Genomic DNA, 15,502 nt, shown 5'->3' on the forward strand with positions numbered 1-15,502 from the left:
TCTGCCAAAAAGTAATCCCACAGACTACCAAATCGTCCGGCAAAAATGCTTGAAAATGCTTGAATTGAAAAAATAACTACAGCTCAAACATAAATTGAGAGAAATATGGAATGAATTAAGAGTAAATTGAAGAGATTCAGAGAAAAAATGAAACGGTGGCAAGGTGGTGGAGGAATCTGGGTTGCTTGATTCGTGAATCTGGGTTGCTTGATGTTTGAGGGGTATTTTAATAGCAGTGGTGGTGGTTGTTACGGTGGCAGGAGGAGGAGATAGAAGAAATGAAACGGTGGGCGTGGTGGGGAGGAATCTGCAATCTAGGTTGCTGATTTTTGAGGGGTTAATGGAAGAAGGAAGGGGAAGAGACCAGTGAGTTAATGGAAGAAGGAAGGGAGAGAGAAAAGAAAAAGAAATGGGTACGTGGGTTGGTGGGTTAATGGGTGGGTTGTTAGTGGGTGGGTTGATTAGGGGTGTTAATTAGGGATTAGGTACTTTAATTACACGTTAAGGGGTTGATTATGGGGTTGATGACGTCATTAAGTATATTTGGTGTATTTAGTTTTGAAATAGGGGTATTTCATGTAATAAGTATTGAAACAGGGGTATTTTATGTATTTCTGAAAGTCGAGGGGCATTTGGTGAATTACGCCAAAATTCGGGGGTATTTCATGAAAAATCCGATTTAAAATTACAAAGTAACTGTCACGTGACAGTTACATATGTTACCCATACAAATTACTCCGTTGCCCTGGTCCACGCTAAGTTATCATGGAACAGGTTTATATTAGTGTAAATATGAAAAATAAGATTTCTAATTTATTTTTGAATTAAAAAAATCGAGTGCCATGTAGATAATTAATTAGGTGCCACGTAGATATTTAAATTAATTAATTAATTACTAATATATACAATTCCATCAAAATCAAACTCTCTAATAATTAAAAAATAAATCTAAAATAAAATTCATCCATAATCAAACACTAATCTAAAATAAAATTCAATCTAAAATCAAACATTAATCAAATATTAGAGCGCCGCGTAGGAAATCTAATGGTTTCGGCCAATGAAAAATAAGACTTCAAAATTATTTTTGAATTAAAAAGTTGAATGCCACGTAGATAAATAATTAGGTGTCATGTAAATATTTTTATTAATTAATGATTAATATTTCTTATATACAATTTAATCCAAAATCAAACACTATAATAATTAAAAAATAAATCAAAAATGATATTCAATCCAAAAAAAAAAAAAACAATCTAATCTATTATATAAAATATAGCCGTTGATATATATAGGAATTTTATTTTAATGTAACAATTTAATAGAAACCGTGCATCGCACAGGCTAAAAGTATTCAATAAACGAGTATGAAGCCTCTGCCTTCGCATGAATGAGCTTTAAATTGAAGATATAATGAGAAATTAGTCCATATAGTGTGAACACGTCACACCATCAAATGATGGTGTGGACGGTCTCTTACAAGACTTGAGGATGTACCATTTAGAATCCGACACGTTGCGACCTTTATCATCACCCAATATTGTAAATCAAAAGCTTCGTATTTTTTATAACTAGGATTTCGACCTTAAAAATCTTCGTTGATACCAGATGAAATCTTCATCGAGTTGATCAAATCAACTCTCTTAATTCAGTTTAATTAGTCTAATTACCCAGCTGTTAGTGTTAATGTGTACATTACTCATTGAAAATAACTCGTTACGCAAATTATGGAGACGGCCAGACCATATGTACAAAATCTTTGTGAAGATCATTCAAAGTTTGAAAAACTGAAACTTTCATCCAATTATTATGGAAGTTCTATGAAAGATGATTAAACAAATAATGGTGATTAATTTCCTGTTACTTTCGTACTCCATCTTCGTATGCATATGAGCATATCACCTTAGGCTTTATTTTCTTCACCTTTCTTATTGCTAATTAGATCAGATCAGAAAAATCATAATAGATTAAATCAGTCCAGACCAGAAAAAACAAAAAACACTCACATAAAATATTCATACTAAATCAGATTAGACCAGACCAAACCAGAAAAACTAGAAAAATCAGACTAGATCAGGTGAAAAGAACCATACCTCATCTCGATGTCAAAAATGTACGTAAGCCATGATAATAGATCATATCCAATGAATCACCATGCTTCATAAAAATAAAATAAAAACCCTCATTTGAAAGTTCCACGAAATGGCACATTCGAGGCTTCAAATCCTATTTATAGAGCTCAAATTTATATAGTTTGGGGCAACACTACCAATACCAAGAGAAATTATTAGGAACTAAACACTATCTATTATTTGCTTATCCAGCATACTATTTTATTTCAAACTGGTTTCCTACAAAAATGGAGATTTTTAAAATTGTCCTACTCTTTTCTATCCTTGTTTCTCTATCATCTATGGCTGCTACAACGAGTGTGGTTGATTTTTGTGTGGCGGATTTCAATTATCCCGTGGGGCCAGCCGGGTACCCTTGTAGGAATCCGGCTAACCTAACAGTAGATGATTTTGTTTTCTCTGGTTTGGGTGTTGCAGGCAACACCTCGAACATCTTTGGTGTAGGTGTCACTTCGGCTTTTGATTTGACCTTTCCCGCTTTAAATGGTTTAGGCATTTCCATGTCGAGGTTAGACATTGGTGTGGGTGGAGTTGTCCCGATCCACTCACACAGGGTATCAGAGCTTATCCTCGTGATCGAAGGAGAGATAATTGCGGGCTTTATGGATTCAAGTGATAAAGTATACTATAAAACATTAAACAAAGGGGACATTATGATCTTCCCCCAATCATTGCTTCACTTCCAAGTTAACGTTGGTAAAACTCCGGCCCTTGCTTTTGTTAGCTTGAACAGCGCGAGCCCTAATTTTCAAACGACTACCACTTCTCTCTTTGCTAATGACCTACCTACCAATGTGATTGAGAAGATAACTTTACTTGACGCGATACAAGCGAAGAAGTTGAAGAGGATCTTTGGTGGCACGAATTGATACTTTTGAATGTTTCTTTGATCGATTTTGTGTACATCTTTAGAACGTACATGAGAGATTTTGTAAAAAAACTTGAATAACATGTATAACTTGCTTGTATACATTGTTGTGTTATTGTGCATCATTTGAATGATATCCATGTTTTTGAGTAAATTAAACCAAGTCTATATATAGTAATGACGAGGATATTTTTATATGTCGATTTCACTACAAGAAAAAGTATTACCCATGACAAGCCCTTCGTGAAAGGGCAGTCATAATTGACCAGCCCCGTCGAGACATTGTCCTAAAAAATAATTGAAAGTAGGGGGCCATTAATTATTTTGTTTAACATATTTTGAGCGCGGGATGAGTTATATATGAAGGGTTCAAATATCTTAATCGAACATGAGATCTCACTTATACTAATATTTTAAAACATGATGTTTTGCATATCATGATGCTACATGTCGTCATGTCATAACTTATACTTCCTCTATTCTGAAATAGTTAAAACGTTTCATGTTCACCTCGATTTTTACATTGCAAGTGGATACAAGAGAATATACATATTTACCCCTATTTTGTAGAAATAATTAAGTTAAAAATTAAGGAATATGAGTAGTACAAATGGGTAGGTTAATGAAAACAACTGAGAGTGTTTTGGTAAAATTAAGTAGCAAAAGTAAAAAGTAAAAAAAAAAAAAAAGTTGCAACTAAAACGTTGCAATTAAAAGAAAACGGAAAAAGTATGATTATAGTACAAGGATACGATGCTACATGAAATGCTTTTATAAAAGGCCCTCTTAAATAAGTTAAGATTAATTATAAATCATTGTATCAAGAATGACGTCCACAATAAAAATAAGCCAAAAAAAGTGGCAAATAATTGACCATGTCAACTTACTAAATTATGAAATTCAATGATATTCATTTCCAAAAACAACTTCAATTAATACAATATGATTCATGCACACTCTTCGTCGAGATATTGCATTGCAACAAGTAGATGTACACTCTTTATTACAATGTTTAAATAAATTATTGAATTATCAAATAAATAAAGGTCACATAAAATACAAACTGATCCAATCATGTCACATGGCACAAATATATTGGTGATGGATATTAAGCAGTACCAAATATTCTCTTCATTCGCGTTACTTCTTCGTTACTCAAGAGTGTAATTTGCTCAGCTATGTCCCCAGGTAAATTACCAGCAAACAAGGAAGGAGTAGTGAGTTGTAGTCCTGGATTTGCACCATTCAAGCTAACAAATGCAGTTGCTGGAGTTGTACCAACATTGATTTGGAAGTGAAGCATGGCTTGTGGAAACACCATAACATCGTTTACTTCTAATCTTTTGTAGTATGCAGTGTTGTTTGAGTCAATAAACCCTGCAATGATTGAACCTCTTGCGACTATAATAACTTCCGATGTACGGTGGGAATGTAGTGGGATCACTCCTCCCACGCCAAAGTCTAACCTACCCATAGTGATGCCTAAACCATTTAAGGCAGGAAATGCATTTGAAAATGCAAGAGTCACATTATTTCCGAAAATATTAGTGGTGGCTTTTTCACCACGAAAGCCGGTGTAAACGAAATCGTCAGTTGTGACTTTAGAAGGATCTTTACATGCATATCCTTGAGGTCCTCTAGGAAGACTAGGATCTCCGACACAGAAGTCGAGTTCTATGGCATGTGAGAGAGAAGCTAGGAGAGAGAAAATGATGAAAAATGCAAGATTACTCATTTTGTAAGCTCTGGTTGATATTAATGGTAAGGGATATATTTAGTTTTGTGGATTGGATGTTGCATATATTGTACCATTTATATAGAGAACTTCTTTGACGAGGACGGCTTGAATTGTTCATATATGGTGTATATTGTTTACCAAGTTGACGTGAGTTGAAGCCAAAGGTGGCTAAGGTGCCGTAGCAAAGTCAAGATGTTGAGCCTAGTTCAATAATTTTCTTAATATTAAACAATTACTTCATTTTTATTTTATTTTATTTTCTTAATAACATAACGTTTCTTGGCCTAATGAAATACACAATATTTATTAGTTAAAATATGAATATGGAATATAATTTGTAGTATTAGTGGCATCAAATAATTGTTTTTACGTCAATATATATAGCCGTGTATGATGTGTGAAAATATAGAAAAAACCAGTTGTTGTATGGGTTCAACTTATGAGGGCTCTGGAAACCTCGCTTGCGTTTCTTAATTAATAATTATCAATACAATAATTCATACTAGATTGATACTTAGTGCATACAAACACAAACTTGGTGGCTTTGATCAGCAAGGGCGGTTTTGAGGGTGAGTGAGGTGAGCGACCTGTTCCGGTTGAGAATTTGGAACAGGAAAGGGTTGACTTGTCTCAGACTGTAGATGTTGACTGTGTCCTGCACAGTGAAACTGTTAACTTGCCTCGGGGGTGATCCGAGAATTACCCCTCCGATGCTTAAGTCAGATTATGCTGACAACTCTGTAATAAATGCTTGTAAGAATGATTGGGATTGGATTGCCTACCTTTGGCATTGATGGGGATCCGTATTTATAGACGGGTCGTTTGTACGGAGGATCCGGGTTGTTACCTCTTGGTTCCGGATCCTCTCATTTGGGTCTGACTGATGGGGGTGTCAGAGAAACGCCGGCTGCAGGTTGAGTACCTTTGGTATCGACTGCGGTATTGGTGCCTCCTTTGGATCTGGACATTCGTCGCAGCTGTTTTGGGATGTCCTACCGGTAGGGTTTCCCGTACAACTAGCCCCCTCAGAATGACTACAGCTGTCTTGACAGTTGTAGTTGCTCTGATAAAGAAAAAAGCGAAAAGCGGGGGGGAATTCCCCATACAACTAGCCCCCTCAGGGACGATCAACACCCCATGGGTGTGGTTATCCTGAAAGTGACGTTTGACCTCTTGGAATTTCGGTCGACTAGATCGTATGACGCCTTGGGTTGACTAGTACCTTTGACCTTTTCGGCCGACTAGCCCCCTTGACTTTTTAGGCTGACTAGCCCCCTTGACTTTTTAGGCCGACTAGCCCCCTTGACTTTTTAGGCTGACGAGCCTCCGTGACTATTTAGGCTGACTAGCCCCCTTGACTTTTTAGGCTGACGTGGCCCCTTGACTTTTTAGGCCGACTAGCCCCCTTGACTTTTTAGGCTGTCTAGCCCCCTTGACTTTTTAGGCCGACTAGCCCCCTTGACTTTTAGGCTGACTAGCCCCCTTTGAGGCACGTGGCGACGGTTCAGCTTCCATGCCACGCGTGGCGGCAGATTTGAAAAATGTTTTGGACACGTGTCAGCCATCCGATATGCGTTGGAAGTTGTGGTATTTTTCAACCGCCCAGATCTGCTCCCTGTCGCTTCAACTTCCTTTCGTTCTTTTTAAGTACCCGTTATTCCTCTTTCTTTCGACATTTTCTCTCTCTCTCTTTACTCTTCTCCAATTGTCCTTCCCTTTTCTCGTTCTCTGTTGCCAAATTTGTTCTCTCTCTTACTTTTTCTTCCTTCGTGCCCGCTCTACTGTTTGCTTCTCTTCCGTTGGAATTCGGATCTTTCTTTTCGGTAAGTTTCGAGTTTGGTCTGGTGTTTAGGTTGTTCGGTGTTTGTTAGGGTTTGGTTGTCTGACATTTTCATTTGTTCTTTCAGTTGGGTTGTTGGTAGACTTTGCGGTTGTTGGGAGTGAATTTCGTGGTGAATTTTCGGAATTAGGTACGGTTTCTGGCTTTGTTCTCTCTCTTGTCGGGTTGGGCATGATAATGTCATAGTAGTGATTCTGGCATTGAGTTAAATATGGATGGGAATACGGCTGGTAGCAGTGCTAAGAATACTGGGTGGGGGATTAAGCCCGATACGCCACTTCCTTTCGCACAGTTCATGGGTGGGAATCCCGTTACTGGCCCTTTCATACCTATGACTGCGGCTGAATTTACGCGTTCACAACAGTTACACGCCCTTCGGGCTCGAATGGAGAGGGAACTTAGGCCGGATGAGCATAATGTGCCTACTGGAGAGCCGATTTTAGATGTAGATCCGATTGCGGTTAGGTACCACTTGCGTTATTACCGGGAATTTACCTTGCCTTGCGGTTCGGGTCTTGGGGAGTACGGAACTAACATCGGCAATATCTATGTTTCTAGGGCCATGCCGTCTGACGCGGAACCGTACCAGTAACCGGAGGGCCGGGAAGGAGCCTGCCATACATGATGTGAATGAGGCTGAGGCCGCCGGCAGTGGCGATAGGTCTCCTTCTCCCGACGACTCCATCCTAGAGTCTTCTGATTCTGGGTCGCCTAGGCTGAGGGCTCCACCCATCGCTGACTCTGATGAGGATGCTGCAATTTTTCAGCAAGTGTTTGAAGAGGAGGCATTGGATGCCGACGTTAATTTTGAAGATGAGGCTACTACATTTTTGGTTCCAGCTCCGCCGCCGAATGACTCTCCTTCCCTAACCACCGAAATAGATGGAGACTTCGTGGACGAGGCTATTTCCAATCGGCATTCCGAGGTTGGTGGTCGTTTCTTGGATTTGCCTGAGGGGTATCGGCTTGTTGTGCCAAAGAAGGAACAGACGGTGGCCGACTGTCCTGAGGGCCATGTTGTCGTCTATACGAAGATGTTCGACTACGGGTTGCGCTTTCCCTTGCACCCATTTATTGAAAAAGTTCTGCGGGCTTGGAATGTCGGCCTTGTTCAGTTGTCTCCCATAGTTATTCGTAACCTGGTAGCGTATACTTGGCTATTCTCATATAAGCAATGACCTTTGACCCTTAACCTTTTCAAGAGACTGCATTGGCTGAAATGCGACGGGAAGGATACTGGGTGGTGGATGATCTTTACTAATAATCAGCATCAGACTGTAAGTCCTCGACTTTCCAGTTGCAAGGACTGGAAGGATCATTTCTATTTCATGGCCGTTCCCGACGACTATCCCCTTCGGCGGACTTTCTACCAGCCTAAACCTAGGATGGAACAGTTTGACCAAGCTGACCTTGGGCCTCGTGATCAGTGTGTGTATGACAGGTTGCTGGTTGATTATGTTGATGTTGGTTTGTCTAAACCTAAAACCCTTTCGGCATTTTGGCTTCCCCTTGCCGGTTATATTCTTGGTCCTTCTACATTGGGTGCAGTCGGTCTTGCTCCTACACATCCCCTTGGTAAATGCAGTCGTTTGCTTATATTCTTTACATGTTGTTGTACTTGTTTATATTTTTGCTTTGATGCTGTGTTTTTGTCTTGTGATATTTTCTCTTACTTCTCCATTCTTTTTCTCAGGGCATCATCTTTTGAACAAGGCCTCACTTGGTCTTGACAAGAATTGGAGGGTGGTTGAAAATTGTCCGGCTCCGCCTGCCGAGAAGTATTATACTGTTGCCACCTTTTGTGCGAAGGCTTGTCGTGGTCGGCCTGCCAGCTTTGTGACTCCTTCCGTCGTTGTGAACAGAGGTGTTGTCCCTCGCGTAACACGAACAAAGATTTCCGCAGCGGTTCAAGCTACTTCTTCCGCCCAAGTCGAAATGACTGCTGGCAACAAGTTTGCTGCTCTTCCTACCAGTCGCGGGGGACATGCTACTCGAAAGAGGTCTTCTGTTCAGGCGAAAGCCAATTCCGCCAAACGGCCCAAAAACGATGCTGTGAAGACGGCGCAGGAGAAAGTGAAGGATGCTTATGCTAGCGTTGACAAACCCATGCCGACCTATGATGCTGGTACGAAGGTTGTTGAATAGCCTGCTCAGTCGGCCGAGATCTTGGATGTTGATCTGATGTCCAAACTGAACCGGAAGCAGGTGATGAGTGATTTAATTAGCGAGCCGAGCCATCCTGTTCCCGTCTCGAGGCATAGTCCGAGTATAAACCGGTCTGCCAGCTCGGCGTCTAAGTATGGGGTCATAGTTCGCTCTGGGGGTTTCATCGAGGATAAGACTGTTACACTGTCTTCGGATGCTCTTGCCGGACTGGCTTATCCTCCTGGTCACGCTGACGAGCACTGGCAGCCGTTCAGTGATGTGCTGAGGGGCGAGTCTATTCTGTTTGACCGTCCTAAAGATGGGGGGACGCTGGGCTATCGGTCTTTGCGCCAAATTTCCACACCTGCTGACGGTGTGCCGCAAGAGATTGAGACGCCGGCTGCACAGTTGATGCATGACCTGTATTCGGTATTTATTTCTGTCTTTGGTTTGGTTATTCCACCTGATTGTTGTACTACTTTCATTTTTTCTGGTTCTGAATATTTTGTCTTTTCAGGCGACGCAATCTGCTACCGTGCTTGTGGAGTGCTATCGGGGCTATCAACGTCGTTTAAAACGATCACAAGCTGAGAAAGAGAAGCTTCAGGGTGACCTTGTTGAATCGGTCAAGACTGAAGGTGAATGCCGGAAGAAGGTTGCGCAACTTGAGCTGGATATTGTTGCTGCAGGCAACAGGAAGGCCGAATTGGAGCTTCTTCCAGCCAAGTTGGAGAAAGAGGAGAAGAAGTCGGCTGAGTTGCAGGTTAGGCTGGATGCGGCGCTGCAGTCAGTTCAGGATGCTTAGAAGGCTGCCAGGGATGACCGCAAAGTCGTGGCGCTGAAGGCCGTGCAGAAGTTTATGAAGTCTGACTTTTATTGCGAGGAGATGAAAGGACGCTACAATGGTGGATGGACTGCAGCCCACCGCTGCGCGGTCAAGGCCTTAAATTTGACGGATGAAGCCTGGGGTAAGGTGGAGGTATCTTATGAGTAGGGTGGCCATGTTGATCCGACTGGGATGGAGACTCAGACCTTTCCGGACATGGTTATTCAGAATGCCGACCCTCGCCTTCAACCAGACAGAGAGATCCCTGAGTGTGCCTATTGGAGTGATGCCGACGGCTCAACTTGACGGTCTTGGCAGTGATCACCAAGCTCTTCCTGTGGCTCTTCCAACAGTTTTTTCAGGCCTCGCACTTGTTAATATCTGTGGGTAGTTTTTTGAATGTTATTTGGCGGATGTAATTTATAAACAGTTTCTTTTGGTATCTTTTAGCTGTTGTGGCACTTGTCTTTTGCCGTGTATTAATTGTTTCAAGAACGTTGTGTTCGTTTTGATTGCGCCGTTTGTGGCGTATGTTTGTGCCTTTTAGCAGCTACTCACTCTGCATTAGCTATTTTTGGGTGGTGGCTGTCGTCTCCGTGTTTCTTTCCTTTTGTGGGATGTGTTTAATGGATCATTTATTTCTTGTCTTACCGTCGTGTTTTCTTAGAACTTGTTACGCTTTGTATTTTGCCAACTATTGTATCGCGTACTATCGTTGGATGTTTCAATTTGCTGCATTTTTCGTTTATGTAATGTCGTATATCTCATCGTTGCCGACGGGGGTCTTGTGCTCCACCTATTACTTTTATGAAATTGTCTTGCGCCATTGCCGATTGGGGTAATGTGCTCGACTTTTGTCTTTTATTATGTCGTATCTTGCACCATTGCTGATTGAATCAATGTGCTCAACCTTTTGCTTTTATTATATCGTATCTTGCATCATTGCTGACTGAGCCAGTGTGCTCAACCTTTTGTTTTCATTATACCGTATCTTGCATCATTGCTGGCTGAGCCAATGTGCTCAACCTTTGATTTCATTATGTCGTATCTTGCATCATTGCTGACTGATCCAATGTGCTCAACCTTTGATTTTATTATGTCGTATCTTGCATCATTGATGACTGAGCCAATGTGCTCAACCTTTGATTTTATTATGTCGTATCTTGCATCATTGCTGACTGAGCTAATGTGCTCAACCTTTGATTTTATTATGTCGTATCTTGCATCATTGTTGACTGAGCCAATGTGCTCAACCTTTTGTTTTTATTATGTCGTATCTTGCATCATTGCTGACTGAGCCAATGTGCTCAACCTTTTGTTTTCATTGTATCGTATCCGTTTTGAACATATTTGTAGCTTGTATATTAGATTAAAAACGTGGCTCTGCCGACCCTATTACATTATGCTGTCATACAAATTCATACATGGAATTTTCTTAGGGTATCTGCGTTCCATGAATTCTTCAGCGGCGTTCCATCCATCTCCATTAGGCTATATGATCCAGCTACTACCTCTTCCCATATTTGGTATGGCCCTTCCCAGTTTGCAGTCAGCTTGCCTTGCTTTTGTGCCTTTCCGGTTGCTGTCGTCCTGCGGAGTACTAGGTCGCCTACTTCCAGTTTTCTATGTTTTACCCGTTTGTTATAGGCCCTGCTTATTCTGTATTTGTATGCTGCCGACTTAATTTCCGCTTGTAATCTGACTTCTGGCAATAACTCTAGTTGGTGCTTGAGTAAGTTGTCGTTTTCGTGCTCTTCGTAATGTTGGATGCGGAAAGTGGGCAGTGCTACTTCAGCTGGTATAACTGCTTCTGATCCGAAGCACAACTTGAAAGGGCTTTCTCCCATTGCTTCTTTGACCGTCATTCGATTGCCCCATAGAACCTCTGGGATTGTGTCCGCCCATTTGCCTTTGAATTCATCCAGCTTTTTCTTTAGGGCTATGAGTATCTGTTTGTTTGCGGACTCGGCTTGCCCGTTGCTCTGCGGGTGGCAGACTAATACGTATGCAAACTTGACTCGATAGTCTGCCAGGAATGCTCGGATAGGCGTGCAGTCGAACTGGCATCCATGGTCGAACACTATTGCTGTCGGTATTCCGATTCTTGTTATGATATTCTTCCAGATGAATTTCCGTACTTGGTTGGCTGTTATCTTTGCTAACGGCTCAGCCTCAATCCACTTCGTGCAGTAATCTACGGCGACGATCAGGAATTTCCTGCCTCCAGAGGCTGTTGTGAAGGGTCCTACAATATCCATCCCCCATTGGGCGAATGGAATTGGATTTAGAATGGGCATCAAGTCATTTGCTGGCATACGTATTACTGGAGCGAACATCTGGCATTTTTCGCATTTTTGACATAATTTTGCACATCCTCGAGCATAGTTGGCCAGTAGTATCCTTATCTTTGGCATATCAAAGAGAATGTATTTCCTCCCACATGGTTTCCACATATTCCCTCATGCATTTCCTTGATTAGTCTTGCGGACTCGTATGCCGTCAGGCATCGTAACAAGGGGAGGCTGAATGCTCTCTTGTAGAGTTGTCCCTGATATATAACGTACCAGCAGTCGTCTTTTTTAACTTTCTTTGCCTCGCTGATGTCTGCTAGCAACACTCCTGTTGCTTTGTATGCCCAGATACTGTCTTACCATTCTTTGTTTGTTGTGATGACCATTATTTCTTTCCCCTTCTCTTCCGTACTTCTTCTGTGCATGACCTCTATCATTACTGATCTACTGAGTTTGATTGCTTTCGAGCTGGCTAGCTTGGCTAGGCTGTCTGCGGCGGTGTTCATCGCTCTGGGGACCAGTATGATTTCAAAAGCTTCCATCCTTGCTGTGAGTGTTTTCAACTTCTCTTGATACCGTCGCATTGACGGCTCTTTGGTTTCGTATGCTCCTGAAAATTGATTCGTCACCAGCTGAGAATCGGTTGTCATTATTACCTTTTTGGCGTCTGCCGCTAAACACAACTGCACCCCTGCAATGGTTGCCTCATATTCTTCCTCATTGTTCGAAGCTGTTAAAGTGAATCTGATTGCATATTCGAACTTGTCTCCTGCCGGTGAAGTCATGACAATGCCGGCACCCGCGCCTGACTGAGCGGCTGATCCGTCCACTGATATTTCCAAGGATTCTGCCTTTGTTTCGTCCTCCTGATAGGACGCTTCGACCACGAAGTCGGCCAAAGCTTGGGCTTTTATTGCGTTGCGCGGGTGGAATTCTAGATCATATTCTGACAACTCTATTGCCCATCGCAACAGTCTGCCGGCTGTATCCATTTTCTGCAAAGCTTTCTCTAAAGGAAAGTTCGTCAGGATTTCTATGGTGTGTGCATCAAAGTATGGCCTGAGCTTTCTGGCTGCTATCAAGACTGCGTAGGCTAGCTTTTCTATCAGTGGGTATCTTGTTTCTGCCGGGTTCAGAACATGGTTGACAAAGTATATCGGCTGTTGGACTTTGTCCTTCTCAATGATTAGTACGGCAGCGACGGTTTGGGGTGAAGCGGACACATATAATTGCAGCTTGTCGCCCTCTTCCGTCCTAGCTATTGTTGGCAAAGTTCGAAGGTGGTCTTTAATTTTCTCGAAGGCTCTTCCCTCGATCTCTCCCCATTGAAACTTTCCGTTCTGCTTAAGAGTATTGAAGAATGGAATCGACTTGTCCGCCGACTTGCTAACGAACCTTGTCAGGGCTGCCATTTTTCCTCTCAGCCTTTGTACATCCTTGATGCTTTTTGGTTGAGGCAGACTGAGTATTGCCTCTACCTTGTCCGCATTTGCGTCAATACCTCTTTCGCTGACTAAGAAACCTAAAAACTTTCCCGATTTCACCCCGAACACACATTTCTTGGGGTTCAGCTTCATTTGGTAATGTCGTAGAGTTTCGAATGTTTCCCTGGGGTCATCCACATGGCCGCTCTCCAGTCTGCTTTTCACTATCGAGTCATCTACATAAACCTCGATGTTGCGACCCTTCTGCTCTGCGAAAACTCTATCGACTAGATTTTGGTATGTTGCTCCGGCGTTCTTCAGCCCAAACGGCATGGCTTTGTAACTGAACACTCCCCCTTCGGTGATGAACGCCGCTTTTTTCCTATCGGCCTTCGCAAGGCTGACTTGGTGGTATCCAGAAAATGCGTCTAGGAAGCTGAGCAGTGCGTGGCCTGATGTTGAGTCGAATAGCCTGTCGATTCTCGGGAGTGGGTAGCAATCTTTTGGGCATGCTCTGGTCAAGTTTGTGAAATCTACACACATTCTCCAGGAACCGTTGGACTTTTTAACCATTACGACGTTGGCCAACCACTCCGGGTAGTCGCATGGTTCAATGAAACCTGCTGCCAGTAACTTGTTTACGTCTTCCTGTATTGCTTGATTTTTTTCCGTTGAGAAGTTTCTTTTCTTTTTCCTTACCGGCCTTACGGATCTGTCGACGTTCAGTCGATGCTCGATTACATCTGGGCTTATACCCGGCATTTCGTCTGCCGAGAATGCGAACACGTCAGCGTGTTGTCGCAGCAAACTGATCATGTTCACCCGCAGCGTTGGATCAATGTCGACTCCTATCTTTACCGTTCTGCCTGGCTCTCCTTCCACCAGCTCAACTTCTTTAACTTCCCCTCCGGCCTCTAGCCTGGGTAGGGCAGCCTCTGCCTCAATAATTTCGATTTTTGGTGTCTCCTGTTTCTGTCTTTTCTCCTTCTTGGGTAACAATGATTGTTCACCCTCTGGTTTTGATTTTTGGCTGTCTGCAGGTCTTTTTCTTGCCGCCTCCCTTGTTATGTTCATAGATGGGGTCAGTCGGCCTTGTGTTTTAAGTGCCGTTAGATAGCACGATCTTGCTGATTCTTGACTGCCTCGGATTCTCTCTGCCTTTTCGAAATTCGACATGTATATCATGGTTAGATGGTACGTTGATACTACTTCCTGTGCATCGTGGATGAACGGGCGGCCAACGATGATGTTGTACGCAGCCGACACTTTGATTACCAGAAAATCTACCATTAGGTCTCTGACGGCTCTGCCTTCTCCGATCTGTATCAGTAGCCTGATGCTTCCTTTTGGAAAGACCGTGGCCCGGGAGAATCCTATTACCGAGTAGTTGACTCTCGTGAGCTCCTTCTTGTCTATTTTGAGCTTAGTGAAGGCTTCCCAGAAGATAATGTTCGCTGAATTTCCGCCATCCACTAGTATTCTCTTTACCAGAAAGTTTGCTATTTCGAGGCCCAACACTAGTGGGTCTTCATGGGGGTATATGATTCCGAGGCAGTCTGCGGGGGTGAAAGAGATATCTGGCATGACTGGGGGTGATGGCCATTTTCGGGTGCTATGGTAATTGATCAGGTGTCGGTGTTCTCCCAGGCTCCTATCGGCCCCACTGATTGTTCCGCCGTGGCATGGTCCGCCGGATATGACCCATATTGTCGGCCCTTTCTGGCCATTATTTCTAGCTTCTCCACTACGGCTGGTTTCTGGTGCCTTTTTTTCTATTCTGAGTGGTGCTTGGGTTGCTGGTAATCTGTTGTTCGGGTTGTTGTTTTGCTGATTGTGACTTTGTTGGTTTTTGTTGTTTTTTCGGGCTTTATATTATGTCAGGTAGCCTCTCCTGATCATATCCTCGATGTTGTCTTTCAAATCTCTGCATTCTTCCGTATAGTGCCCACAGTCCTCATGGAAGGCGCAATATTTCGACTGTGGCCTGGGTTTGCTGCTCATTGGAGGTGGTCTTTTCCAGTTTTCATTTTTGTTCACGTTGTAGATTGCGGCTCTTGGGGCATTCATTGGGGTGTACTCATGGAATGCAGGGTAGGAGCTATTTGACTATTTCTGATGATCCCTCGGTGGTCTCTTCTCTGGTCATCTTTCCTGAATCCCCTATTTTGTGGTTGGTGTGTTTGCTGAACCGGCCTAGGCGCGACACTCCTAGTCGGTGCCGACTAGAAATGGTTTGGG

General features: G+C 42.7%; 3 protein-coding genes across 3 annotated transcripts; 1 reads left to right on the forward strand and 2 right to left on the reverse strand.

Annotated features, from left to right (window-relative positions):
• The first annotated feature begins 2,242 nt into the window (after window positions 1-2,242).
• On the forward strand, window positions 2,243-3,125 carry LOC110798518 (auxin-binding protein ABP19a-like). Its single transcript, XM_022003697.2, has one exon. It carries the CDS (start codon window positions 2,360-2,362, stop codon window positions 2,999-3,001), a length of 642 nt encoding a protein of 213 aa, XP_021859389.1. The 5' UTR covers window positions 2,243-2,359; the 3' UTR covers window positions 3,002-3,125.
• A 766-nt stretch (window positions 3,126-3,891) lies between these two features.
• Window positions 3,892-4,799, reverse strand: LOC110798514 (auxin-binding protein ABP19a-like). The gene has a single exon (XM_022003693.2). It carries the CDS (start codon window positions 4,733-4,735, stop codon window positions 4,109-4,111), a length of 627 nt encoding a protein of 208 aa, XP_021859385.1. The 5' UTR covers window positions 4,736-4,799; the 3' UTR covers window positions 3,892-4,108.
• Window positions 4,800-12,196: 7,397 nt separating this feature from the next.
• Window positions 12,197-14,848, reverse strand: LOC130467217 (uncharacterized). The gene has a single exon (XM_056835657.1). It carries the CDS (start codon window positions 14,846-14,848, stop codon window positions 12,197-12,199), a length of 2,652 nt encoding a protein of 883 aa, XP_056691635.1.
• Between the last annotated feature and the right edge of the window lie 654 nt (window positions 14,849-15,502).

Source organism: Spinacia oleracea, chromosome 2 (genome assembly GCF_020520425.1).
Source record: "Spinacia oleracea cultivar Varoflay chromosome 2, BTI_SOV_V1, whole genome shotgun sequence".
Lineage (NCBI taxonomy): Eukaryota > Viridiplantae > Streptophyta > Magnoliopsida > Caryophyllales > Amaranthaceae > Spinacia > Spinacia oleracea.

What these genes read in the sequence shown, in the direction of transcription:
- LOC110798518 (XM_022003697.2), top strand. Translation starts at nt 2,360, where the DNA reads ATGGAGATTTTTAAAATTGTCCTACTCTTTTCTATCCTTGTTTCTCTA.
- LOC110798514 (XM_022003693.2), bottom strand. Translation starts at nt 4,735, where the DNA reads ATGAGTAATCTTGCATTTTTCATCATTTTCTCTCTCCTAGCTTCTCTC.
- LOC130467217 (XM_056835657.1), bottom strand. Translation starts at nt 14,848, where the DNA reads ATGCCAGATATCTCTTTCACCCCCGCAGACTGCCTCGGAATCATATAC.